The sequence below is a fragment of the Numida meleagris genome, chromosome 4 (genome assembly GCF_002078875.1).
Source record: "Numida meleagris isolate 19003 breed g44 Domestic line chromosome 4, NumMel1.0, whole genome shotgun sequence".
NCBI classification, from domain to species: Eukaryota; Metazoa; Chordata; class Aves; order Galliformes; family Numididae; genus Numida; species Numida meleagris.
Window position 1 is genome coordinate 65,641,915 of NC_034412.1, and position 27,468 is coordinate 65,669,382.

At 44.3% G+C, this 27,468-nt stretch overlaps 2 protein-coding genes across 3 annotated transcripts in view; both read right to left on the reverse strand.

Annotated features, from left to right (window-relative positions):
* Positions 391–8,752, reverse strand: LOC110397269 (alcohol dehydrogenase class-3). Its single transcript, XM_021393312.1, has 9 exons — positions 8,651–8,752; positions 6,936–7,037; positions 6,235–6,376; positions 5,563–5,650; positions 4,203–4,422; positions 3,388–3,648; positions 2,552–2,687; positions 1,664–1,802; positions 391–708 (listed from the first exon to the last, which is right to left on the reverse strand). The coding sequence occupies exons 1-9, from the start codon at positions 8,660–8,662 to the stop codon at positions 684–686; spliced, it is 1,125 nt and encodes a 374-aa protein (XP_021248987.1). The 5' UTR covers positions 8,663–8,752; the 3' UTR covers positions 391–683.
* The window catches only part of LOC110397267 (alcohol dehydrogenase 1-like), a 14,729-nt gene continuing 10,137 nt past the window's right edge, over positions 22,877–27,468 (reverse strand). The window contains exons 3-9 of one of the 2 annotated variants that reach the window (XM_021393311.1): positions 26,346–26,487; positions 25,992–26,079; positions 25,659–25,878; positions 25,284–25,544; positions 24,885–25,020; positions 24,292–24,430; positions 22,877–24,174 (exon numbers count right to left, since the gene is read on the reverse strand). In XM_021393311.1, coding sequence (XP_021248986.1) covers positions 24,150–24,174; positions 24,292–24,430; positions 24,885–25,020; positions 25,284–25,544; positions 25,659–25,878; positions 25,992–26,079; positions 26,346–26,487 — 1,011 coding nt within the window. In that variant the 3' untranslated portion in view covers positions 22,877–24,149. The remainder of the gene's footprint in view (positions 24,175–24,291; positions 24,431–24,884; positions 25,021–25,283; positions 25,545–25,658; positions 25,879–25,991; positions 26,080–26,345; positions 26,488–27,468) is intronic. The other variant, XM_021393310.1, reaches the window with a different exon arrangement.

Sequence of the window (27,468 nt, forward strand, 5' to 3'; positions counted from 1 at the left end):
TCCTGCCTTCTGCCAATGTAATGAGCCAGATTGGAAATAAGGCACGTAGACTTGACTTCCCAAGGAAACATGAGTACACACTGACATTGAGGTCATTCATTCACCAGTCTGCTGTCCTAGCTGGCTTCACAATAGAGCTGGGAAGTAGGTCCTCAGCAGTCCTTGAGCAGCCTCAAAAGCTTGCCAGCTGCTACAGTTTTTACTCGTCTCTGTGCAGCTGCAGCACACTGATGCTGCTTCTCAACCCTGCTATGCTTAGCAAACCATCTGGTGTAATGAATTCCCCCATCATTTGCTACCAAGTCTGAAAAATGCTCATCCATACTATAAAACCACCTAAAGAAAACAGTAAGATATAGCCATCAATGTCTTAATGATCAATAATTTCAATACTGTTTAGAAATATGCTTTTATTATTAAGGAAATCGAGTTAGGCACAATTACATTTGAGGAACAGGTACAGAAGTTCCAAAATCAGTGTTATTTATATGATAAACCACACTACTCCGTGGTTACTTTTTTCTTTCCAGAAGAACAGGTCATTTAATATTTAGGATGCTCACCCTAAAATCTTCCTAAGTCGCACTGAGTTTTCGCTTGCAGGGTTCTACTCCTTGTCAGAAATTCCATTATAAAGGGACAGTTACCACACGGCTGGCTAACTGGAAGGCTCATGGCTGGCTCTAAAGCTTTAGAACTGTTCGAATGCTTAAAATGGAAAAGAAAAAAGAGTTACAAATATGTCAGTTTTCAAGTATGCTAAGACGTATTCTCATTTAACTTCTATTTTTTCTAAGAATGAAATTATACATCTAACAACTATTTATTAAAAAAAACTGCCTAAAATGTGTTGGTAATGCTCATTATCCTTGATTTTTAGTCTCTTTCCTAAGAAGATATACTCAGCATGGAAGCTTTTCAAATGATGTGTGCCAGTTTTCAGTAACTAGCCAAATTATCAACGAGGAAAACTAATGTTTACAGGCATTCCCTCTTTTGGCAACTTGGAGCATTTTAAGTAACTTACGTTTTTTTTCCCCCCCACCATCTGCAGTCAGTTGCAGAAGTTTGCAGTGTGAGCAGTCCAAATTGGTGTTTATAGTAATAAAGGAGGAAGCTATAGTAAAAGCCATCTGACCATATTAATAAGTGCAAACTCATATTAGCATTCTACCCCAGTTCAAACCACAGAGAAAATATTTTAAGTAGTGGCATATTAAAAGTTCACTCTAAGTGACTCTTTCTGCTGGTAATCTATCCTAAGTAATAGTTTGAAAATAACTGAATAGTAGATTTCAGTGTAACAGCTAAATTCGACTAATGGTTTAATGAATTGTAAAAACGTATTTGGAAAAAACTGTCCTTTGATCTCTCTGTTTTTCTAAGAAGGAACGTTTTAGCAGTAGTTCTGGAAATACAAAGCTAAGAATAGCTCATCCCCTTTACCTGTGTATTTCCCTATTTTGCTGCTTGCTTTTTACTCTGCCTCTGTTTTGGCACATGTTTAGAAGCTCAGATAAAGCCTATCTGTCTCCGAATGAACATGCATAGGTATATGCCAGCCCTTACCCTGCCCGTTTAAAACCCAGCACTGGGCAGGAACCTGTATTTTGACCCCGTCCCCTTAAGAAACATCTACACCTTTCAGTGTTATGAACATTACCTCTTTCCTTCATGCATCAGTTCAAAAGCCTCATTAATTTTGTCAAAAGGCAGGGTGTGAGTCACAAATTCATCTACTTTGATCTTTTTGGACATGTAGTCAGTCACCAGCTTTGGAACACTGTCTACGCTCTTCCAGCCTGAAAGACAGCAAGCACACGTTTGTTTTTGCACTTTCCACCCGCCTCTGAACAAAGAGGCAGGAAAACATACAACCTTTACGTGGGCGTTTGTCTGATAAATCTGAAAAGGAACAGAGATCGGTGCTGTCTGTCCCACCTGCTCTAGTCAGGTAGTGAATAAGGAATGAAAGGAGAATACAAATCTTTCATTAGTATTTCAAAATTTATCAGCCCTCACCTTGAAAATCACATACTAGGCATCTCCATCAGCCTCTCAGTATAACCCAACTAAGTTTTGTGTTACTTGGAATACGAGCTTATAAAGAAATCCATTAAGTTTGGATACTTCAAAAGCTTCAGCAATTACTGAATCCCCAAATTACTGGTAACTAAAATTCTGAACAGGTTTCTGGGTTGACAGAAGAAGAGGTCATCAAGAAGTTGTTGCTTTTTTATTTTAAAGCTCTATTATAACAAGTTCCCACTTTAGCCCCACAGTCAGTAAGCATACTGACTAAGCAACACAAACACATTTATGTGAATTCCCATCTCCACAAAGGTCATTTTACTACATCCCAAACCTTCAGCTGATCAGAAAGCAATTACACTATATCATTCCCTTAGAACTTTATGGTTGTATGGCTATATTCTCTCTTTGAAATATGTGAGATGTTATACCAGTGTGTTTGCAGCCTGTTTGTGGAGTATCAGATACAGCTTTCTCACATTTTGTAAAATATTTTTTATCCCCAAAGCAAAAGAGTTACCTCCAAATGCAGTCCCTTTCCATGTCCGACCGGTTACGAGCTGGAACGGCCGTGTTGAGATCTCCTGACCAGCAGCAGCTACTCCAACTATCACGCTGACTCCCCAGCCTTTGTGGCAGGCTTCCAAGGCAGCCCTCTTCACAGATAGACAGGACAAAACAGAGCATTTATAGCTAATGTTTACACTGCCTAGACCGGCACAGGTTTCAATTCCTCTCCCTCAGTTAATGAATTGCCACGTTAATATTTAAGGAATAATAAATGCACCAGAAGTTACCGTAAGTTCCCCATTTGTTCAGACTCCTTATTCTGTTAAAGATTCACTTTGCTCTTTTTATTTCCTATCTGGCTTCCAGAGAAGTCACTGTGAACTCCCACTGGGAGCTGGGATAAACTAAGCGGAGACAACAAAGACCACGCAGCTGACAGCTTAGCAGCGTTGTTGTCATTCCTGAAAACCTAGCCTTACACTCACAGTTTCTAAAGGTTAAATTCACTATCTGGGGGAGAAGAGAGATACTTTCAGTCCTTGACATTTTACTATTCGTTGTACAGTATATTTAATTAACAAATACAAAAGCACATTATTTCAAAGAAGGGAAAAAATTTGCAAAGTATACTATTTTAACCTACGAAGCAGCATTTTCATTATTAGAGTTGGATGTAAATTGTCCTTTTTAGTCATAGTAGTTATCATTACTATTTAAAAACAAACGAATGGATTACCATGGTATGTTTTCTGTAACAAGAAAGCAGCTCATTTTCCTGTTTAGCTGAACAACTAAGTGGCACCTAGCAAACCACCCCCCCAGTGCTGCTGTTATGCAGACACTCACCATGACTCCAACATTACCGACACACTCAAATGAGTAGTCTACACCACCATCGGTCATTTCAACCAGCACCTCCTGTATGGGCTTCTCGAAGTCTTGAGGGCTAATGCACTCAGCAGCTCCAAACTCCTTGGCTTTGGCATAGGTGTTCTTGTTTATGTCAATGCCAATGATCCGGGATGCTCCTGCTGCTTTACAGCCCATAATAGCAGCCAACCCAACTCCTCCTAAACCAAAGACCGCACATGTGGATCCAGGTTCCACCTAGGTGAAAAGTGGACAGCCATGAGTAACAGAGAAAATTCTTCCTTCCATGAGTGGGAAACATTGGTTTAAAGATCTATTACGAAGAAAAAGCAGGGATAAATACAAATACAATGGCTAGGAGACTTTATCACTTACATAAGGTAAATTCTATGGAAAGTTCATACAAAAACTCTTTAGGTGCCAGGCTTTCCTTTTTGCCCAGACCCCACTTCCATACCCTGCCCAAGCCTTGTGCACTCACCTACCAGCTCTCTTTCTCACCCTGACCTTCAGAACTACCAGAGTTGCACCAAGATTAAGATGATTTGGTAATTTCTGGAAGAGTCAGTATCAAGAAGTGATCCAGAATCTTCTATGTGCATTTCTTCTAATTTTCTTCTAATCTGATCTGGCCTTTATGGAGATGTTAGAAATTCTTAGTTAAATGTCATCAGTTGAAGAGCATAAAAACCCAGAAATCTTGTACATCATGGTTCCAGTCCCTAAAGTGTTAGCGTACTTCGGCTCAGATACAGTTGCAGTGAAAGGCCAGAAGCAACCACAGCCTTTACCTTAGCAGTGTTAACAGCAGCCCCATAGCCTGTAGAGACGCCACAACCCAGCAGGCACACTTTATCGAGAGGTGCTGCAGCATCTATCTTAGCTACTGAGATATCAGCCACCACCGTGTACTCCGAGAAGGTGCTAGTCCCCATGAAGTGGTAAACCTGCTTTCCTTTGCAGGTGAATCTGCTGGTACCATCAGGCATGAGTCCTCTCCCTTGAGTAACTCTTAAGGAAAAGACAGGAAAGTAGAGTCAGAGTCTTAAGCAGTAACTAATCTCACCAGAAAGTATCCTTAAAGTCTACTTAAAGGTATAGTTACATAATTGCACCATAATTTTTGAAACATTGCAATAAACCGTAAGTTGACAGAAATTAGATGCTAGACTCCTAACACTTTGTGCTGTTAATTCCTTTGAGGAAGCACAGAAAGAACTGCGGAGTTTATCAGCATACTACCAATGCTAACTGCTTGTGCCATGGTACCATACTCCCATCTTCACCTCCTTCAGTCCACTTCCCTGGAGTAGCACTTGTAGTTACGTCTCTGTAGTTTTTGGTTTTGCAAGACTGTTTTCTTCAGAATTAATCTATGCTGTAATCTCATTTATTTTTAAACAGGAACTTAAACAGTGGCCACATTATTCCTGTGGCCTGCTGCTAGCTGAGTGGCAGCATGCTTGGGTTGAAACAAAGAACTTCCAGCCGAAATTGCAGCAGTAACTTTAAAGCATAAAAGGTATGGAGAGCAGCTCTTAATTTACGAAGGGAGATACTATATTCCTATGGGCTGAAGTTAGTGACCAAAGACAGGTATTCTTCCTGATCACCAGGACTCATCCTAGTACCACTTGGTTCCATCTAGTACGTCCAAGCTATACCACCTATCGAACAATATTAACGGTGTATCTGTCCCAACAACAGAGAATCCTTCCCTTCTTTGATTTACCACATCTACTGCTTACCGGATGCAGCTGGAAATTCAACAGGGAAGCGGGTGTTCAGGAAAAACAACTTTCTCTGTAATTCTGTACCACTCAAAACCTCCAGTGTTTGCATCAAGAGCTAAATTCCCTAAAGTATTTCCTTTAAGTATGGATTAAATATAGAATCAGAGGATTTATGTTTTCAAAGTGGAAAGAAGCTAACAGCTTCACAAACACGAAAACAAGAATATGTACTCAAGAAACATTAAGAAAGAATGTAAAGTTGTTTATAACTGACTCCCTAAAGCACATACTTTCCCTGTCATTAAATGATTAACAAGAGTTTTACTTCTCAAAGAATCCATCGATTACTGTTGAAAACTAGAACAGGTATATGTTCAACAGCTACTAGACTGTGCGTCAAGACAAGAAGTATACAGACCTTATCTTTTGGCACAGGTTAGTTTTAGGATTCTTGCAGAACTTGCACTCACCACACTGGGGGATGTACAGAGGGATAACGGTATCCCCTAGGGAAAACAACAAAATCCGGCTATTAGTGAGTCAAGCAAGGCATTAGGAGAAAAGTGAAATTACTCAATTTTTACAGCTTTTAAATAAGCAACTGCTCATTTAAAACTTGTGTGTTAGAGACTGCTTAGAGTATAGAGTAGCACTGTTTACAGAGTGCTAGATAAAACACTTTCTCGCATCTGAGCAGAAAGCTAATCAGACGTTTATCGTTCCAGAACAAATAGGAACATGACTGTAAAACAAAACAACCTCAAGCTAATAGTAACATGACTAAACATTTTTTTAAGCTCTTTAATTAAAACAATAGGTGATAACTATCATTTGAAAGAAAAAATTCTTCTCATTGTATTGATCCAATTTTGAGTAAGAAAGCTGGAGTCTTCCAATCACTAAACCAAGAGCACACTGAATAATTAGCATTATCCGTCACAGACAAAAGAAATGTATGCAGACATACGCCCTAAAATAAAACACTGTACTAATTCCTGCAATATATCATGTGAGTAGCCAGATTTGACTGCTGATCTTGTATTAAGCAACTCTTCTAAGGAAATCGTAAAACTTGGAAGTGTATTCATACCTGGCTTTACTTTTGTAACTCCTTCCCCAATGCTTTCTACAATTCCTGCCCCTTCATGACCCAAAATCACAGGGAAACATCCCTCAGGATCAGCACCACTCAGAGTATAGGCATCAGTGTGACAGAGAGCAGTGGCAACTATCTGTAAAGAAATATACAAGCTCAGGCATCTTGAAAAATAGTAACGCAGGTTTAAATATTTCCTTTGGTTAGTAATTCAGAAAAACTGCCAATAGAAGCTTCCCGATCCAAGCAATGTTTGTGATACAACAAGCTTACTTTCACTCCTGCCAAGGCACGTGGTATATCATACTCTGAAAAAAGGAAATTTCTGATGCTACATCTTCTCATTTCCATCAACTACATCCTGATGTTAAAACAGGCAACATATGTCATCTGCTTTCCTCAAGCTAAGAATTAGTAGTCCAAGTCTTCTCAATGCAAGTTGGGCTCTCAGATTTGAAATTACTGATCCCCAAGTCTAGCAATGATTTTTAGACCAGACTGAATTAAGACCAACAGAAATTAAAAGTGTTTTCTGTAAACAGAAGATCTAAACCCCGGAATTTTCTTCTTTGTAAAGCCGGCTAAGTTGAGAATGAACTAACACTTTCCATTCAACATTTCTTGCGTTGGTAAACAAACAGCTTTATTACTCAGTGTCCCAAAAATATAATGCATACGGTTACCAATTTAATTACCTTGATGCGAACTTCATGTGCTTTTGGAGGAGCGACCTCCACCTCCTCAATAGAGAGAGGTTTACCTGTCTCCCAGGCAACAGCAGCCTTGCATTTAATAACCTAAAAGACAAAAAAATAAAAAGAGGACAGAACATCAATTGTTTCATTTAAATTTAATTCTTGTTCAGCCAAGCAAAGAAGTGAGAGAAAGGCAACTAGCATTCAAGAAGAGTGCCAAATCTGAAATATGTGATTTCAGCACAAAGACTTAATTGCCCTACATTTGCTTTCAGGAAGTTAACGAGTGAACCAAGATGTGGAATTTGAATGTTACTCTCTTACTGAGCAAAAGTATAATGAGAGAAGGAGAAAACAAGCAGGGTATCAAATAGTCTATATTTTGCTTTCTGGCAGATCCATCTTTCAGAAAATGCAATGTACAGTAATTTCCTGCAGGATGTTTGGGAGAGTTGTAGATAAGGTCTTGAGCTTGATTCTGCAAGGATATAACCTGACAGGGAGCACCATCACTGACTTGCTTGCCTTGGAAGAGACCCCTTTGCAATCTACTCCAGTACAGTAACCATACGTTTTGGAATAATTTGGTTGTGCCAGAACTGATTTTGCACTGATTTTGTTTCACGCAAACAAGGAAGGACTCAGCCATTGCTACAGCAGCTGAAAAGATGTAGTATTTTATAGCGTGCACTACAAGTCAATATAAAAAACAACATTCTGGTGTGTTTTGACTATTCATGGTGCTCCCGTGGGCTTCATGCAAATTCCCAAGATCACCCACACAGACACCCAGCCTTACTGACATCTCGCTGCCTGGAAGAAACAGCAGCTCCAAGTCTTGCTGAGTTTGCTGCCTCTGATTCATCAACAATATGCAACAAATTAACGGTCAGTTTATGGCTTTTTGAAGCACTTTCGACCTACGCTGCCAGGTACCTCAAACAGCAGAGCTACAGGCACTTCCTTTAGCTCAAAACACGCAGAAATGACTGCTGCCAACCCAAAAGGGGCTGAAGTTTTACAGCCCTAGCAAGATAGGACACAGGCACCGTTCCCACAGCCCCTGGCACCGTGACTGGACACAACTGCCCTTGCTCTACTTTTTATACCCTGAGCAAACATTACAAAAGCACACCACGACCAGATGCGAGCTGCTCACTCCTAACGGTTGAACATACCAGATTTCAGCAGGAAATCTGAATTCGACAAACAAAGCACAAAAAGCACTGATTCTCTGTACAGCACTTGCCGATTTCCCGTAGAAATAGGGAATTTTTCAGTGAAAAGCCTCAGGCCAGGCCTTCTGCTCCTCGCGCGGAGCGGCTCTTTCTGAGGGCCGCCCTGAAATCCGCATTTCGGCGAGCTCCGGCAGGCACGCGGCCAGGGGGAGGGGAGGGAGAGGAAAAGTCCCTCCAAAGGCTAAGCTCAGATTTCCCTGAAGTTCACAGCGCGCATCCAGCATCGCGCTTCGGAACTCACAGCGCACAACACCGAAGCTGGCTGCGGAAACCGCCGTCGCTGCCCAGAGCCGCGCACGGCCCTCCGCGCCTGCCACCGCGGGGAGACGACAGAACCCGAGAGGCGCCGAGCATACCCCCACACCGCCTCCCGGCAGCGCATTCTTAAGGAAAGAAAGAAAAAAAAAGGAAGAGGGGAAAGTGATAAGAGCGCTATGCTGCCAGGAAAAAAGGCCACAGATCCACACACCACCTCACCCCGCTAGCCATGGCGCACCGCAGCTGTCCCCGGACGGAGAAGAAACGCAGCACCGCCCCTAGAGCTCGCGGTGCGCACGCGCGGTGCGCGCGGCCGCCAGGGGGCAGTGACCGTTGAAACCGTTGAAACCTCGGGGGGCGGGAGGGGGTGGTGTTCGAGGAAGGAGTGGGTGTTGGGGTGGAGCCCCTCAGGGGTCTCGAGCTGTAAGCCAGTCGGTTTGCTGATGTGGGGTGTGCAGGTGTCCGCTGTTAAGCTCAGGTGAGGCTTCAGCCCCTTTTGTGTTGGCAGCTGAGGCTGAAATCCAAGCACGCTTCGTCCATTTCCCTGGTTAAATTCAGCTCTGCCAACCTCTCCTATGAATGTGATACTGCTGGTCACCTCTGGTTTGTCAGCACTTCCAGAAAACTTCAGAGCATTTTATGTTTAGACAAACTCCACTGATGCTTTGCTTTTGTCAGCAGCCCTGTAACTGATGTTCTAGAAGCTACACAGTGGCTGATTCCAGTAGACAAAAATGTAAGTATGTAAATCATAAATGCTTCATAAATCATAATGCTCATTGTCTAATTTCAGGGATAATTTTTTTTTTTGTTAGTTTTTTTTTTTTCCCATTCCCTTGCAGTTTTGTAACCCTGTCTTTAGTATTGCCTTGTATCCTTGGAAGCCTATGGAATTTTTAAGTGGTCTTGCTACTTCTATAGTCTGAACCATGCAAGCAGATAAAGTTACCCCACTGTGCTCTCAGCTGAACTGCATATGCTTTGTCATCTGTGTTTCAGGTTTATACAGGATTGCTCTGCTCTGTAGGTGAAGATTCCCAGTGCTATTCTGTTTTGTTTTGTTTTTTTATACTGGGTTGTTTTTGGTATGTTATTCTGGCAGATGGTACATACTAATCAGAAACATCAGTCTGGACTGAGAAAAGAGGGGAGCCTGGAGACACTGTGGGCATGTGGGACAAAGGCCTGGCAGCTGGCATTTTCCTTGGAATGTGTTCTTTGCTCTGTGTTGCAAGGGGAGGGAGAAAAACCAAAACAGCTAGGGATCTGCATTACTACTGCTTCGTTGTTTCTGTTGCGCTGTTGTGTATCTCCTGAAGGCAGTAATTTTTAGCAAGGATTTTCTGTGCCTTTATTTGGCTTTGAGATAAAAGAAAGTCCAAAAGAAGTCTTTTGCAAGCTTGGCAGAGGCATTTTCTTTCAGCACGTGCTAAGGGATCTGTCTGGGTGCTCATCTCTGAGTAGTCTGACTGCAGAAGGGAAAAACTAGCCATATGCCAGTGTCAGAATGGAAAGGTGATAGCACTGTGACTGCTGGCTGCTATGTTGTATGCCAGAGAATGGAGTGGGTGGGTGTAGGCAGACAGAGGGGACCGACGCGCAAAACTGAAATACATTCACACAACCATTACCTGGTTCATTTCCCCAAACGGACTGTCCCAGAAGTAATTTCTTTTCTCCTATTAACACCATTTCCTAAACAAGACCAATACGATTAGTTTAGATAGAGAGATTTCATTAGAGCAATCCCATTGAACCTGTGATAATTTGTACCCCTATTCTCCAAGTTCCTGTGTGCAAGTGGAACAGTGAAGCTCTGTATGTTTCATAGAATCATAGAATGGCTTGGGTTGAAAAGGACCTCAAAGATCATTGAGTCTCAACCCCCCTGCCAAGTGTAGGGTTGCCAACCACTAGACCAGGCTGCCCAGAGCCACGTCCAGTCTGGCCTTGAATGTCTCCAGGGACGGGGTATCCACGACCTCCCTGGGCAACCTGTTCCAGTGCGTCACCACCCTCTGTGTGAAAAACTTCCTCCTAATATCTAACCTAAATCTCCCCTGTCTCATCTTAAAACCATTCCCCCTTGTCCTATCGCTATCCACCCTCACCAACAATCGATCCCCCTCCTGTTTATACGCTCCCTTCAAGTATTGGAAGGCCACAATGAGGTCTCCCCGGAGCCTTCTCTTCTCCAAACTAAACAAGCCCTTCCTCATAGGAGAGGTGCTCCAGCCCTCTGATCATCTTGGTCGCCCTCCTCTGAACTCTTTCCAAGAGCTCCACGTCCTTCTTGTGCTGGGGGCCCCAGGCCTGGACACAGTACTCCAGATGGGGCCTCACAAGAGCCGAGTAGAGGGGGACCACCACCTCCCTCTCCCTGCTGGCCACTCCTCTTTTAATGCAGCCCAGAACATAGTTGGCCCTCCGGGCTGCCAGTGCACACTGCTGGCTCATGTCCAGCTTCTCATCCACCAGGACCCCCAAGTCCCTCTCCACAGGGCTGCACTCGAGGAGTTCTTCCCCCAGTTTGTGTAAATACCTGGGATTGCCCTGGCCCAAGTGCAGCACCTTGCATGTGGCCTTGTTGAACCTCATTAGGTTCTCGTGGGCCCACTTGTCCAGCCTGTCCAGGTCCCTCTGGATGGCCTCCCTCCCCCCTACTGCATCAACCGCACTGCTCTGCTTGATGTCATCTGCAAACTTGCTGAGGGTGCTCTCAATTCCATCATCTATGTCATTACTGAAGATGTTGAACAGCACCGGTCCACAGACTGAGCCTTGGGGTGCACCACTCGTAACTGGCCTCCACCCTGACATAGAACCATTTATCACAACCCTTTGGCTGCAACGAGCCAACCAGTTCTGAATCCATCGAACAGTCCATCCTTCAAATCCATACCTCTCCAATTTAGAGAGAAGGATGTGATGAGGGACCCTGTCAAAGGCTTTGGAGAAGTCCAAGTAGATGACATCCATCACCCTCCTCCCATCCACCGATGCCGTCACTTCATCGTAGAAGGCCACCAGATTGGTCAGGCAAGATCTACCCTTGGTGAAGCCATGCTGGCTGTCTCGGATCACCTCCTTGTCTCGTATGTGCCTTAACATAGCTTCTAGGAGGATCTGCTCCATGATCTTCCCAGGCACAGAGGTGAGGCTCAGCAGCCTGTAGTTCTCCGGGTCATCCTTTCTCCCTTTCTTAAAAATGGGAGTAATGTTTCCCTTTTTCCAGTCACCAGGGACTTCACCGGACAGCCATGATTTTTCAAATATGATGGAGAGTGGCTTGGCAACCACATCAGCCATCTCTCTCAGAACCCTAGGATGGATGTCATCCGGCCCCATGGACTTCCACACATTCAGTTTCAAGAGGAGGTCTCGAACTTGTTCCACTGTTACAGTGGGACAAAATCCGCTCCTCTCACCCACACCTCTAGGTTCAGGGTCCTGGCAGACACGGGGAGCCTGACCACCAGTGAAGACCGAGGCAAAGCACTTATTGAGCACCTCAGCTTTTTCCACATCTGAGGAAGCCAATTCTCCATCCTCATTTACCAGAGGGAGAACACTCTCCTTGACTTGTCTTCTCTTGCCTATGTACCTGTAGAACCCCTTCTTGTTATTTCACATCCCTAGCCAAGTTCAGCTCTACCTGCGCCTTGGCTTTCCTGATCCTATCTCTACACATGCGGACAACAGCCCTATATTCCTCCCAGGCTACACAACCCTGCTTTCACTTCGCATACATTTCTCTCTTTTCCCTCAGTTTAAGCTGCAGGTCCTTGCTCAGCCATGCCGGTTGCCCACCTCCTCTGCTCGATTTCTTTTGCTGGGGAATGGAGAGCTCTTGGGCTCTCAGGAGGGTGTCCTTAAAGAGCTGCCAGTTCTGCTCTGTTCCTACGCCCTTAAGGACAGTTTCCCAGGGGATCCCACCCAGCAGTTCCTTGAGCAGCCGGAAGTTTGCTCTCCTGAAGTTCAGGGTCCTGACTTTACTCTTTGCCAGGCCTGCATTCCTCCAGATCACAAACTCCATCAGGGCATGATTACTACAGCCCAGGCTGCCTCCAATCTTAACTCCTCTAATGCTCTCCTCCACGTTGGTGAGCACCAGGTCCAGTAAGGCTTCACCTCGGATCGGTCCGTCTAATACCTGGACAAGGAAGTTATCCTCAACAGACTCCAGGAATCTGCTGGACTGTCTGCCGCCTACCTTGCCTCTATCCCAGCAGATATCCGGGTGGTTGAAATCCCCCATCAGGACAAGAGCCCGCGAACGCGACACCTCCTGCAGCTGGAGCAAGAAGGCCTCGTCCACAGGCTCCCCCTGATCAGGTGGCCTGTAACAGACCCCAACCACTAGATCTCCTTTACTGGACTGATCGCTGATTTTAACCCATAAGCTCTCAACCTGGTCATGGCTGTTACTCAGACACAGCTCTTCACAATCTATCCACTTCCTAACGTAGAGGGCAACTCCCCCTCCCTTCCTGCCCTGTCTGTCCCTTCTGAAGAGCCTGTAGCCCTCAGTAAGAGTATTCCAATTGTGGGATTCATCCCACCACGTTTCCGTGATAGCAACCAGATCATAATTTTCCAAGCACATCACGGTTTCCAGTTCCTCCTGCTTATTTCCCATGCTGGGTGCATTAGTGTAAAGGCACTTCAGCTGGGCTTTCCGGCACACTACCTTTCTAGAGGGGCTCTCCCTCAAACTTCCAGAAGAAATCTGAAGTTCTCCCCCACTGCTTCCTAAAGCCCCAATACCATCTTGTCCATGCTCATGTGTTATCAAAGCCACCAACCTCACATCATCCCTTGTGTTCTTCCTACAAAAGGGTGTGTTGTCCTCCTCATTCCTCCCACAAGACTGTGGGATCTTACTAGCACAAGCCCCTCCCAGAAGCACTGGCTCATTACATACAGGGTCCTTGCTAGTGACCCTGGTTTCACCCCCACTCCCCTTCATACCTAGTTTAAAGCCCTTTCAATGAACCTTCCCAGTTCCCACCGTAAAACCCCTTTCCACCAGTGGGATAAGCTACTCCTATCAGATGCCAGCAGGCCCGGTCTCGTGTAAATTGAGCCGAGGTCGAAAAACCCAAACCCCTGCCGGGCACACCAGGCTTGGAGCCAGATATTAATCTGTTGCCCCATCATGTTTAGTCTCTTATTATTCCCTATAATTGGAGGGATAGAGGAGAACACAACTTGTGCTCCCGAACCCTTGACCAGACGCCCTAAGGCTCTGAAGTCCTTTTTCATGGTTCTAAGGGAGGTTCTTCCCATTTCATCGCTGCCTACCTGAAACAACAACAGAGGATAATAATCTGAGGGCCGTACTAGGGACGGAAGTTTCTTCCTTACATCTTTAACCCGGGCTCCCGGGAGGCAGCAGACTTCCCTGTGTAGAGGGTCAGGTCTACATATTGGGCCTTCCACTCCCTTCAGCACCGAGTCACCAACAACAATGACTCATCTTTTGTTCTTTGCCGAGGATGTTTTAATGTTAGGGGTAGTCCTGCTGGGTTTTGAGACACCTCCAAGTGGGGAGAACCATCATCTCCACCACTGTCCAGCTGTTACCGCAGAGCACTGTACCTGTTCTGCAGGGGCAGCTGAGGAGGGAGGGGAATCACCGGGCGGGTGCGCCTGCACCGCCGAGCAGGGACCTTTTGCCATTGCACCCTGCCCCCCAATTCATCACCGTTGTTAGGTGGGGGAGAGGACAGGGGGATCACTGCAGCAGGAACACTGCCTGCCTGCTGGTTCCCCCCTGTTACCTGTTTGCAAGGCGGTAGGGGGTGATAGCAGTTTCAGCAGTGATTGCTCTAGTGCACCAGTCTTTTTGTGGGGCTTTGCTCTCAAAATTGATCTTCTGAATTCTGATTTAAGCTCTCCTAAATTCTCCCTATGAAGCACTGGAGGATACCTGTGTAGAACTCAAAAAAAAAAAAAAAAAAAAAAAAAAAAAGTATGAACTCTTGCTCTTCAAATCAACGGTTTATTTTGTAAAATACATCTATAGCTTGTGATAGCATCTTCTGATGCACAAGAGTGTCTTTGCTAGTCGTTTAAAAGTAATTATTTGGTCACCTGTGAAACCAGTGATTATCTAGGAATTAAGCAGGATTTGAGGAGCTCTCTAATTAGCTGCTGAAATTCGAAGTCCTGGAAAGCTTGTAGCCATTATCAAAGGTGCAGGAGGATCTCCAGGTTGTTGGAATGTTAATAGTAATACACAGTAATACATCTGCTGCCTGGAGGAATGGGCGGCTAAAGTGCTTCTCCGTAGCACTTGTCATATGGGGCTGCTAGCAAACCTCAGCAAAGACGATTGCAGAGTGTTCGGTGAAGCTGGCCAACCGCACAGGCATCTCCTCACACATCGCTGCGCACTTGGCAAGCCTAAGCCACCGATGTGTGCTGCAGGCAAAAGGTGGATCTGTGCAGAAATCCGAATCTTCTGGCGTAGTCGGGAAAGTCCGTCGACGGCTCGCAGAGGACGCGGTAAAGTAACCAGCAGGTGGCACTGCTAGAATGGCAGAGCTCAGCGCGCTCGGCGGTACTTCACGTGATTTGTCGTAGTTCAAAGTAGCTGGTCAAGAGCAAGTTATCACTGACTTAAAGCAGAATAATTTTGTTGCAATCAAGTTTATCTTACCAAAGTTTATTTTTTTGGTAAGTGGAAAATAAATGTTTCTGTCAAATAAGCAAAACTAGGAATAATGCATGATGATATAGCTGGAGGAACTGTTTAGTTTCTTGCAAGTCAGTCTGGTGGTTTTTTTTCCCCAGTCTCTATACATGTGTTTAAATTTATTGTAGAGTTACTAGGCTAACTGATTACCTCTTTGAGACCTCCTGCTAGTATAAAATTAAAACCGCACGTGCAAAAAAGCAGTATTACAGACATTTTGCTTGTTGAAAGGAACTTGTAGGGTTTTCTTACGTAGAGGGAGTGCTGGAACTCAAAACATTTCATGAGTTCTTTTGGTGTCCCCTCATTACCTGTAACCTTATTGTTTTATACTTTAAAAGTAATTTAGAGAACTAAAGGTATTTTTAAAAGCAGGGAAAGTGGATTCTGTATGCAAACGTCACTATAAACTGGCAGCAAGGTGGAATTTGTTAACCTCTGATAACTCATTTGCGTGTTTATGATTTGCTGTGTAATTGTTGACTGCGCTGAGAGATTTCTAGAAGTTCAAAGGGCTGCTTGCTAGGATAAGACTTTCTCAAAAGAGGTCAAAAGGCACTGATCTTGCAGGTCTTACAGGTTCAGCTCAAAGTTAGCACTGATTTAGTAGAATGACCTGCTCACAGTGGCAGCCCTGTTCTCTGGCAAAGATTTTGCATTCCTGTATGCATGTATAGGTGTCGTGTGATGGTGAGAAACTTAAGTACTGTCTTATACAACGGGCTTTAAGTTAAATGACTGGCACAATAAGTTTTTTAGGATCCCCCTTGAAACTGTCCTCACACTGGAGAGAAATTTGGAAGTTTTCTTCCCTTGAATGGGCTCCCTTGTTCTTTGCTAAATTGTCCTTGATACAGATAAAGTCACACTAAAAGAGAGTATCACAAAAGCGTTTGTGAAGACTAAATATTTTCAGATATTTTTCAGTGAAGAGGCCTCTGTCATTTCCTAAATGATTCTTTGCACCCCACACTTCTTGTGCTTCCTTCCATCCTGTGAAGATGAATATTTTATTGCTCTATCCCATCTGTTTATAATGGTTATATAGTTCAGCAATGAAACTTTTCCAGTGAGGTAGAAGTTTGCTCAAAGTTACTGCAGTCATCTGGGGTGTGGATTTATGAAGCCATCGCTTAGGTAGGCAAACTCACTGATGCCTGAAGCTGTGGAAATGCATAGCCTTGTTGATTGTATGTCAGTATTCCTGTTTAAGTATGAATTACTGTAACAAATGAGGTGTTCTTGGAACATTTGAAGAAGTGTTTGTTTGCTTTTTTAATGCATCCAAGCTGGTATACTTACAAGACTAGATAACAAAATATCCAACTTCTAAAATATCTTTCATCTGCAATATAATGTAGATTTAGTTTCTTGGTACCTTGCCTCTCACTCGTGATCATAAAGTCAAAAGCCGCACTGGTTTATGACAACAAGGCAACCAGATCAAATTTCTTTGCTTTGGTATAATCAGACACCGGCTTTTGTACATTCTCCACACTCTTCCAACCTGCAACAAAGCCCATAAAACCAAGTTTCATTAATGGTGAACAAAATGAATTTAGTCAATAAATCATGTTTCTGAGATTGCTGGAAGAGAATCAATTTTGGAATGAATTACATTAGGATTTAAAAGTAATTCAAAGTGAATGCCAGTTATGCTGCATCCCTCTACAAATTGCTGATGAAATTTTCAGATGAATATCAAAAGTTTTGCAGTTTGTGAGCTGCAAGAGCAAGCTTATCCAATTAATGAACGTACGTGTTTATAGTTAATAAATCTAACATAAATAATACAGTGATGTGTATTTGGACAGCTTCTAGGATACTGGAAGTTAGTGAAAGAGGTGTGTCTGTAATTGACGTGATTACTGGAAATGACCAAGTTGTTCCTCAGTGCTCGACTAACTGGTGAAAGAGTGTAGCTATTTTGAGTCATTAAAAGAGAATCTGCCTCTGCCTCCACTGTATTCACGGCTAAGCTGTGTGAAAAAACTGACCTCCAGCGAAGGTGGCTTTTATATTCTGCCCTGTCATCAGCTACATTGGACAAACAGGGATCAGTTGACCCACAGCAGCCATTCCAGCAGTCACAAATGTTACCTAGCCTACAGTAGAGCTTTGAAAAGCAGCTTTCCAGGAAAGAAAGCAAGTTCAGATTGGAAAACCAATCTCATTGCTGTCACAGTGAAGTGATTGGACTCTTAGTTGTTTCTTATTGCCACAGTACTGAACACGAAAGGAATTGGATCAAGGTGACATCAGTGAGGTGAGAATCACAGATCAAAACTTGCTAACGGACAGAAAAGCTGGTATTAAGAAAAAAAAGTCTGTTTTCACTGTAAATATAAAAGATGACTGAATATGCATGGGGCTTTCCCCTTTTATTCCCTTCTTTCAAACAAGTGGAATTCAGCTGTTTGAGAACATACTCAGACAATGTGCTGCATAAGGGGATACGTACCCATCCCAGCATAGTTATCTCTTAATCCAAAAAGCCTTTTTTTTTTTTTCTCTAGCAGGCTGTTGGTTTATAAAACAAAAATTTGCAGGTTGATTTTTTTTGATCCGTGATTTCTAGGCCTTTAGGAGATAATCATTATTTCATCTCTACATGTGTAGAGAAAGTCAGATGCTCAGATCTGTTTTGCAACAGGAATCTGTTTCCTTCCTCCACTGGACAGTTATTACTTCTGCTCCCTCATATTGCCTTCCAGTTTCAGGTAATATTATGCATTTGGAACAGTAGTTTTAAAATCCTTAACTGTGCTAAAGGGACTGAAAATTTAGTAATAACTTTGCTATATGATCTTCAGGTCACTATGCTACTGTTGAGCAATCTACAATACTCTAGTCTCAGCTGTGGCTGAGCACCTGGATCCCTGAAAACAGACTGACAGTGTACAGAATCAGTGTAGAACAGATATGAAAGACTGATAGCATTTCACAGTGTGATGGGTGTTTTCTCTGGTGTGAGGGATTTTTGGTTGGTTTGTTTTGTCCTCATTTTCACAAGTAACTACAGGTTCCTGACCATCCCTTTGGAAGTCATGACAGAAGTGTTTATGAAGAAATATAGTTTCAATGCTCTGCTGTCCAATCTGTACTGAATCTTTCACCACTTGTCACTAATCCAGTGAGTAGAAACTTGATCATCGAAGAGAGGATCAGTGAATTCAAAAGTACGGAATGAGATCCAATGACCAAGTTTTCTTCTAAGTTGATGCTGTTTCAATGACTTCTGTGTTTTTTGCTGAGGAACTTTGGGACTGCAACAAGACATCTGTTTATACTAGAAAGTTTCACTGGTCTTACGTTTCTGGGCAGTGTCTTAGTAGAATTATAAACAAAGCAAAATGTATGTGTATTCCACAAAGGGTCATAAAATGGAACAATTAAAGGTGTAAATAGGATACTTCCAGAAAGTGGAAAAGGTATTTCTCCTTCATATTTTAGTAGGCAAATTGAGAAATTTAGTCCACAATATTGACTAAAACTAAAAAACGGATTTCCATTGTGGAATATATTTCATGGTTTTTTTCCTCTCCCTAGTGCTGTTGGACACAATCCACAGTAGAATCAGTGCAAATATTTGGCAAGTTTCTTTGACAGAGGTGACTAATATGTTTTTTTGTTTGTTTGTTTTTATTATAAAAATTGAAAGGGAATGCTTTGCAAAATAGATGATGATACTTTTCAGTGTCCCAATAATCATTTGATCCAGGAAAATAGCAATTGGATAAAGAGTAGCTGTTGTCTTATTATAACCCTTTTTACAATGTGTCCTGAGTTATCCTGTGGGTCTATTGTGTGTGTCAGGTATCAGGGAGCATGAGAGTCCATGAGAATGTTCATAGGTATGGCTGCTGGGTGGGTAGATGCCACATTCAAGGATGCAGCAAGAGAAGTGACAGGAAAATATTTGGGGCAAACAGTAGTTGAGGATGGCAGCAGGAGGGGCCTTAAAGGAAGCACCAGCATTAATCTTTGGCCTTCTGGCAGTGGTATGTCCAATACATCTGAACATACCTTGGCATTACCACAGGGAAAGTCCAGTGCCAACCACAGTGGGATGTGGAGAGCATAGATGTGGTGCCATGACTCAGAGAAATATTGGATCACTGAGAAACACAAGACGGATTGTGTGATTTATTTATATATTTTTTTTTTGCTGTTACCTTTTGTGTTTTTCTCCAAGACAGGCCACAGTGACTTCAAGTAAAATTTCCACTGTGGACTCCAGGAGCAGTCCAGGCTGCTCAGGCGGGTGGGTTTACCTGGCTGCATATGCTAAAGGACATCTGTAACCATATGAAGCTGTGGTGCAGGCACACTTTGGAGTCAAAACTAAATGTTTGTTTTTGAGACTGATGTTAGTTACAACAAAAAATGTACTTAAATTCTCTTACATAGGCAGGCTTTGTGAAACTGAATATTTAAAAGGCTGCTGGAATTGGAATTTAATCTCTACATCTAAGTTACTACTATATGCCTTTGGCTTTAAATTATTTGGTTTTGCCTGGTAGGCTATCTGGGCAAACTGACTTGAATGTGGAGCTCTGATTTACTTTTTCTATTTAACAATATGTTCTCTCTCACCGTAGTACCATTTCAAATTTACAGTAGTGTAAGAGAGAAACCCTGACTGAATGGCAGAATCATACCTTAAGTAAAAGTTGATGTGGTTGTGCACTGAACCGCGTGCTACATCAGTTATGACATACACTTACTGAGTGAGCATTTCCCTGAGCGATGGGTGACTTCAAATTTAAATTAGGATGTGAAAGAAGGACTAGCACATCATTCTTGATATTTGGTGTAGTTCACTGTGGATAACTAAGTTATATCAAATGAATGGAGACATCTGGCACTGTTGAACAAGTATATGAAGAAAAAGCAAGAGAGTCTTTACTGTAGCAGCACGTTCATTATTTGCTTAATATAGATACTGCTCTTATTTAATCAGGTTTATTAAACCTTTTCTAAGTTTCTGTGATTGCCTGGTTTACTTCAAATATGATGTAAGACAATTTTTTTTTTCTGATTAGATACTGTTTTCCTTTGTTCTCTGCCTCCAATTTATTATGAGAGGTGGCATCATTTTTAATGTACTTTTAGGATTAACTTGTTGTAAAGAATAAGACAACTGAAGAGGAGGTGTCTCAATTTGAATGGTACCATAAGAACCCAGTGCTAAGGGACTTCCCACTGTGAGATTTGTGTTTGCTGTGATAAATTAAAAAAAAAAATGAGTCATTGAAAGAAACTTCTTATCTCAGACAAATACACTCCTTAGCAAACATACCTCTTGGGATGGCACAGGGTCAAAAAGATTTTTAACACTGTGACTTGGACTATCAACACATAAATGGAGAAATGAGTTGAAGTATTTTTGAGTAAGTACTGGTAAGGGAAAGTGATTCAAAAGTCTTTGGGGGTGGGGGGGTGCAGGAAAAGGTGGACAATTCAAAACAAAATACGGATAAAAGGCCCAAGCAACTAACACATTTCATACACTTTACCGGCTGATGTGGAAAAGACTGGACAATTAGATTCTACAGTATCATGGAATCATAGAATGGCCCGGGTTGAAAAGGACCTCAAAGACCATCTAGTTACAACCCCCCCCTGCTGTTTGCAGGGTTGCCAACCACTAGACCAGGCTGCTCAGAGCCACGTCCAGCCTGGCCTCAAATGTCTCCAGGGATGGGGCATCCACAACCTCCTCGGGCAACCTGTTCCAGTGCGTCACCACCCTCTGAGTGAAAAACTTCCTCCTAATATCCAACCTAAACCTCCCTGTCTTACTTTAAAACCATTCCCCCTTGTCCTGTCACTGTCCACCCATGTAAACAGTAGTACTTCCTCCTGTTTATATGCTCTGATGCATGTAATCAAATGCTATAACCCATGTAAGGTTATAAAGCAGGTATGTTTTATTCACACTGGGTGCAAGGGGGAGTACTCCTCCTAACTTGCACACCAAATGACAAGAAAGGCAGATATTTAAAGAACAAACAGCTTACATATGCATTAGATTTCCAAGGAAAGGTTGGGTTATTACAATGAGTTCCCCTCTGGGTCCCAGTCCTGTTACACATGCATGGTATTTTCTCGGTGGTCGTCTGGTGGTCTTTTTCTGATGGAAGGCCGCAGTATCCCTTGCTGTGTACTCCTGACCTGGTTCGAGTTGGAAAATGCTGACTTGCTCTAGCTAGCTGCCTTATCGACTGCAACTCTGTCCACCAGTCCGCTGCTGTTCTGTTAATTCTTGTGGTGTACTGTTCTAACTGATTGCCTTGCATTCCAGAGATAGGGCAGCTATCAGTTTTATTTGGAAAAATAGGAGACCTGCTGTCTGTAGAATAACTGCAATCGGGAGCCTCTCGGTGGGGGCTATCCCCTAACTGTTTCATCTAGTACTGTATACTACTGTTTTTACAAGGACTACATGCCCCTGACTGTCACCTTGTCTGTCTTTTCAGTACAAGATTTTACTTTGCAAACCTAAGCTACTCATTAAGCTAACTTTCACCTATTCTATCCCCTTTTCTACAGTTCAAGCTAACTTTCACTTACTCAACTCCCTTCAAGTATTGGAAGGCCACAATGAGGTCTCCCTGGAACCTTCTCCAAGCTAAACAAGCCTAGTACCTTCAACCTTTCTTCACAGGAGAGGTTCTCCAGCCCCCTGATCATCTTTGTGGCCCTCCTCTGCACTCATTCCAAGAGCTCTGCATCTTTCTTGTGCTGGCAGCCCCAGACCTGGACGCAGTGCTCCAGATGGGGCCTCACAAGAGCCGAGTAGAGGGGGACCACCACCTCCCTCTCCCTGCTGGTCACTCCTCTTTTAATGCAGCCCAGAACATAGTTGGGCTTCCGGGCTGCAAGCGCACACTGCTGGCTCATGTCCAGTTTCTCATTCACCAGGACCCCCAAGTCCCTCTCCACAGGGCTGCACTCGAGGAGTTCTTCCCCCAGTTTGTGTAAATACCTGGGATTGCCCTGGCCCAAGTGCAGTACCTTGCATGTGGCCTTGTTGAACCTCATTAGGTTCACATGGGCCCCCTTCTCCAGCCTGTCCGGGTCCCTCTGGATGGCCTCCCTCCCCCCTACTGTATCAACCGCACTGCTCTGCTTGATGTCATCTGCAAACTTGCTGAGGGTGCTCTTGATTCCATCATCTATGTCATTACTGAAGATGTTGAACAGCACCGGTCCACAGACTGAGCCTTGGGGGGCACCACTCGTGACCGGCCTCCATCCTGACACAGAACCATTTATCACAACCCTTTGGCTGCAACGAGCCAACCAGTTCTGAATCCATCGAACAGTCCATCCTTCAAATCCATACCCCTCCAATTTAGAGAGAAGGATGTGATGAGGGACCCTGTCAAAGGCTTTGGAGAAGTCCAAGTAGATGACATCCATCACCCTCCTCCCATCCACCGATGCCGTCACTTCATCGTAGAAGGCCACCAGATTGGTCAGGCAAGATCTACCCTTGGTGAAGCCATGCTGGCTGTCTCGGATCACCTCCTTGTCTCGTATGTGCCTTAACATAGCTTCTAGGAGGATCTGCTCCATGATCTTCCCAGGCACAGAGGTGAGGCTCAGCAGCCTGTAGTTCTCCGGGTCATCCTTTCTCCCTTTCTTAAAAATGGGAGTAATGTTTCCCTTTTTCCAGTCACTGGGGACTTCACCAGACAGCCATGATTTTTCAAATATGATGGAGAGCGACTCGGCAACCACATCAGCCATCTCTCTCAGAACCCTAGGATGGATGTCATCCAGCCCCATGGACTTACGTACATTGAGTTTCATGATGAAGTATTGGACTTGTTCCACTGTTACAGTGAGACAGAATCCCCTCCTCTCACCCACAATAGTAGCGTTTAGATTATGCAAATAAGATCTGTGAAGTTGTATAAATGCAATTTTGCTGCACTTAAAAAATGCTTATGCGATGTTTATTTTGAATAAAAAGAAGACTTTGCAGTGACTTTTCCTCTGCAAATCTTACAAACTGTGCAGATATAAAAAAGACACAACCGGTGGTCAAATGTGTGGTATAAGTTTGCACATAGTGTAGTCACTCATTAAGGCCAGCACTTGACTGAACATTTGTGAAATGCTGAATGGAATTGCACCATTTGATGAACTGGCTGACTGGCAGAGCTCTCAGAGAGCTGTGATCAGTGGCACAGCATCTAGTTGGAGGCCTACAGATAGAGCTGTTCCCGAGGGATTGCTACTGGGCCTGGTTTTGTTCAACAACTTCATCAGTGACCTGGATGGAGGGATAGAATGTACCCTCAGCAAGTTTGCTAATGTTACAAAACTGGGAGGAGTGGCAGACACACTAAAAGCGTGTGCTGCAATTCCGGGAGACCTGGACAGGCTGGAGAGTTGGGCGGAGAGGAACCTAAAGAGATTCAGCAAGGGCAAATGTATAGAGTCGTACATGTGGGGAGGCATAACAGCATGCATTAGTAGAGGTTAGGGACTGATGTGCTGGAAAGGAGGTCAGCAGAAAAGGACATAGTTGTTCTAGTGGCCATAAAGTTGACTGTGAGCCAGCAGTGTGCTCTTGTGTTCAGGAAGGTCTATGCTATCATGGGATGCATTAAAAGGAGCTGATCCTGCAGCAGGAAAAAGGAAGTTATCGTCCCTCTGTACTTTGACCTTGTGGAATGAAGCACACGGTGATCCTGAGAGATGAAAAGACTGGCAGCAGTGGTGGGCGCTCTGTCCCTTGGTCTGAGTCACAGCACTCAGCCAGCTGAGATGGTGGCCGAGGCGGAAGTGCATGCGCAAAGACTTTGTAAGACAGCCTTTATTTATGTGAATGTTTTCTCAGGAGAGGATGGGCGCAGGAGCACTGGCAGCAGCAGCGCAGCCGAGAAGTTCCTTGTGCTTCTCTGATTACACTCCGTGAAGGGAGATGGGGGAGAGAAGGGCTGGCACAGGAGGGCATCTGCTGGGCTGGGTGCTGCGCTCATGCTGCCTCGTTCACATCCTTCAGAAGAGCAGCACTGTGCGAATGCTGGAGAGAGGAAAGGAAGGGAGGAGTTACAGGTGGTGCTACTGGCAGTGTCCGGGAGCAGAGAGAAGTGCACCTTCAATGGCTGCTGTGCATCTCTCCTACTAGTCAGAACCTCACCTTTTGCCTGCACGTAGCAATTCAAATCCCTCGTTGATTTTAGCAAACGGCAGTGTGTGTGTGATCAGCAAGTCAGAGTTAAATTTCTTCTCCAAATAGCTGGCAACTAATCTGGGGATAGCGTCTCTCATTCTCCATCCTGGAAATGGGGGAAATCACATGCAGTGAATAACTGGAGAAACGCTGTTTTGGTAAAGAAACATTGGTGCAGTTGCCTGGTGCCAAGGTGTCGCAAGAGGGCAAGGAAGTTTATAAAATATTTGCAGATTTATTGTTATGTTACGTGCTTACGTATAAGGTGGAAATTCAGTGTTCATTTTCACTTATAGCTTTAACATTAACAGCCTCTCTAGAAGACCTTCTGGGACGCTGCCAAGCTTGAAATATTCGCAGTGACTAAGAAGTTAGTGGATAACACCTGTGAGGGACAGTTTCTTTTGCTCTGGAGCTGAGTACATTGCTGAACTGGGTAATTGCATTCTCAAGGCAAGGGTTACGTGTACGTCCTGGGGTGTAATTGTTCCAGAGGCATTTGCGAATTCCCATGGAAGGAGAAGTCTGAAATGTCTAAAATGTCTTTCTTGGTTTCCTACCTCCAAGCAGAGTCCCTTTACAGGTGCGCCCACTGAGTAGAAGGAAAGGATCAATGGGAACTGTTGAACCTGCAGGTGGTACCCCAACCAACACGCAGACACCGGTGTTCATATTGCAAGAGGCCAGGGCAGCAATCTGATGGGACAGGCAAGCAAATTAGATGAATTTGTCATAAATGCATTCTTTCCTTGCAGGTTTTTTCCCCTCCCTGGTTGCTAAAAACAGAGGCTCTTTTCTGCACGGGCCTTGGAAAGCTCCATTCCTGTTTTGACACTCCTGCATCATTTCTCCCCAAGCAGAATGGCCTGAAGTGCAGGCACCAGGCAAGAAACCAAGTGCTGTGATGGAATTTGTCTGATGGGATTCTGGGAAGGCGGACGTGCTAAAATGTCACATACCAGGGTATCTGCGGTCCCTATGACCTCAAAGGAATAGTCCACACCGTGACCGGTCATCTCGGTGAGCACCTGCTGGACAGGCTTCTTGAAGTCCCGAGGATTGATGCACTCGGTGGCTCCCGCCTCTTTGGCCTTGGCAAACTTGTCCTTGTTGATATCGATGGCGATGATGCGGGAAGCTCCAGCTGCCTTGCAGCCCATGACAACAGAGAGGCCAACTCCTCCAAGGCCAAAGACGGCACAGGTGGAGCCCGGTTTTACCTGCACGACATGGGGCCAGGTTAGTCCCCTGTGTGAGGAGGAGGTTTCTGTTGCTTTTTTGAGGATGTGAAAGTGGCGGTGGGGTGCTTATTTTCAACACGTCTGAATACCAACCTTGGCGGTGTTGATGGCAGCCCCATAGCCTGTGGAAAAACCACATGCAAGCAAGCAGACTTTGTCCAGCGGTGCAGCAGCATCAATCTTGGCCAGGGTGTACTCAGGCACAACAGTGTATTCTGCAAAGGTACTGATCCAGAGGAAGTGGTGGATCTGTTTCCCTTTGCAAGTGAACCTGCTGGTCTTGTCAGGCAGCAGGTTTTGTGGTTCGCTGAGGCTGTAGGAAGTATGTGCAGGTGTTGTTCATTACATAAGGTACATGGGTATGCATGTCAGAATTGTTGACATCTAGGACTGTTTGGTTAGAGGGGTAGGTGAAAACAAACTCACTGTGATTTCAGACAGTAGTTGGAGTCAGGATTCAAGCAGAAGCTGCATTCTCCACACTGAGGAAGTCCAAAGAGGATGACTTTGTCTCCTGCAACAAAGCAGATCCAGTGTTAGGTGCCTCTCACTTGGCAGCCTGTTGGCATGCCTCCGCTGTGCTTTCTGATGGCAGCTGCCCGGCATGAACCCTGTGCTTTCCCTGTCCATAGAAAATGTTCAGAGCCTACCTCAAGCACTTTGATGAGGCAAGTGCGTGTGATAGCATAGCACAACTGGTGTGCAGCCAGAGGGAGTTTCTGAGCTCTGGACAGCCTCACAGACTCTCAGAGCTGAGTTCTGGCTGTGTGCGTTGGTTACCTGGTTTCACAGAGGTCACCCCTTCTCCAGTGCTCTCCACAATCCCAGCTCCTTCATGGCCTGGGATGACTGGGAATTCTACATCAGGAAAGGTACCTTCAACAACATGGTCATCTGTGCGACAGATCCCTGTGGCCACGATCTGTTGGGGAGAAGAGAGTAGATGAGCTGTAGAAACAGCTTTGTCCTTTGAAAGGCAGTTGGTGGCAGCTGTTTTTGTGGGTGTGTCCACAGTTGGTGCTACTATGTTATGCTGGTGCCTATGTGCCCTGATGTCACGGTGTTATCTCTAGTCCTATCTGTGTCTGTGACAGGGGTACAGCAGACTAACAGACCCACTTGCCCAAAAAAGGGGTTGGTATTGCTGGTGCCAACGGTTTACAGGCTGGTTTGGCCTGGTTCCATACTAATGCGGGGGACCCATGGCCTGGGAAAGGGGAACCGAAAAAGGGGGAAGGGTAGAGAGATGGGTGATGTGCATAAAAACAAAACAATGGCAACGATCTGAGGAGGAAAGTTAATTTACTTAATATGATATCAGAGTGCAGGATAACACAACATAATACAATATTTTTGGAATTGAGGCCGATAAATAAAGTGAAAGTGTGTCCAAAACCAAAGGCCTTACTCTAAAGCTGACAGCGAGATGGCTAGGGAGCATGCACTGCTGAGATGAGCAGCAAAAAAAAAAAAAAAAGAGCAGTCTCGTGACTTGTGAGCAGTTTTATCTTTCTCTCTGAATGGAAAACGGAAACACAAAGTCCTCTGGGGTATGTAGTTCTTCTTCTTTTCTGAGAACCACATACCCAGATAATCGGCAGTCCATGGAGCTGGGCCATTAACTCTTTAATTCCCAGTGCTTTACATGATGTTATGATGTGGAATACCAATAACAAAAATCATAAAACCATGACAGCAGGCCGGGCACAAGTCCTCTGCTCATGCGGAATGCTTTGCATGGCTTTCCTCTGTGCAGCGCTGCAGGGCTTTGGGGTTTGTTGTTGGCATGTCTCTGGCTTTCTGACTTATGGGAATGGTTATTCCTGAGTGACTGTGTCAGACACGGTGTGGTGCAACTTAGCGGTGAGCAAAGTGCTATGCTTTGCAGTCGTTATTTGATAAT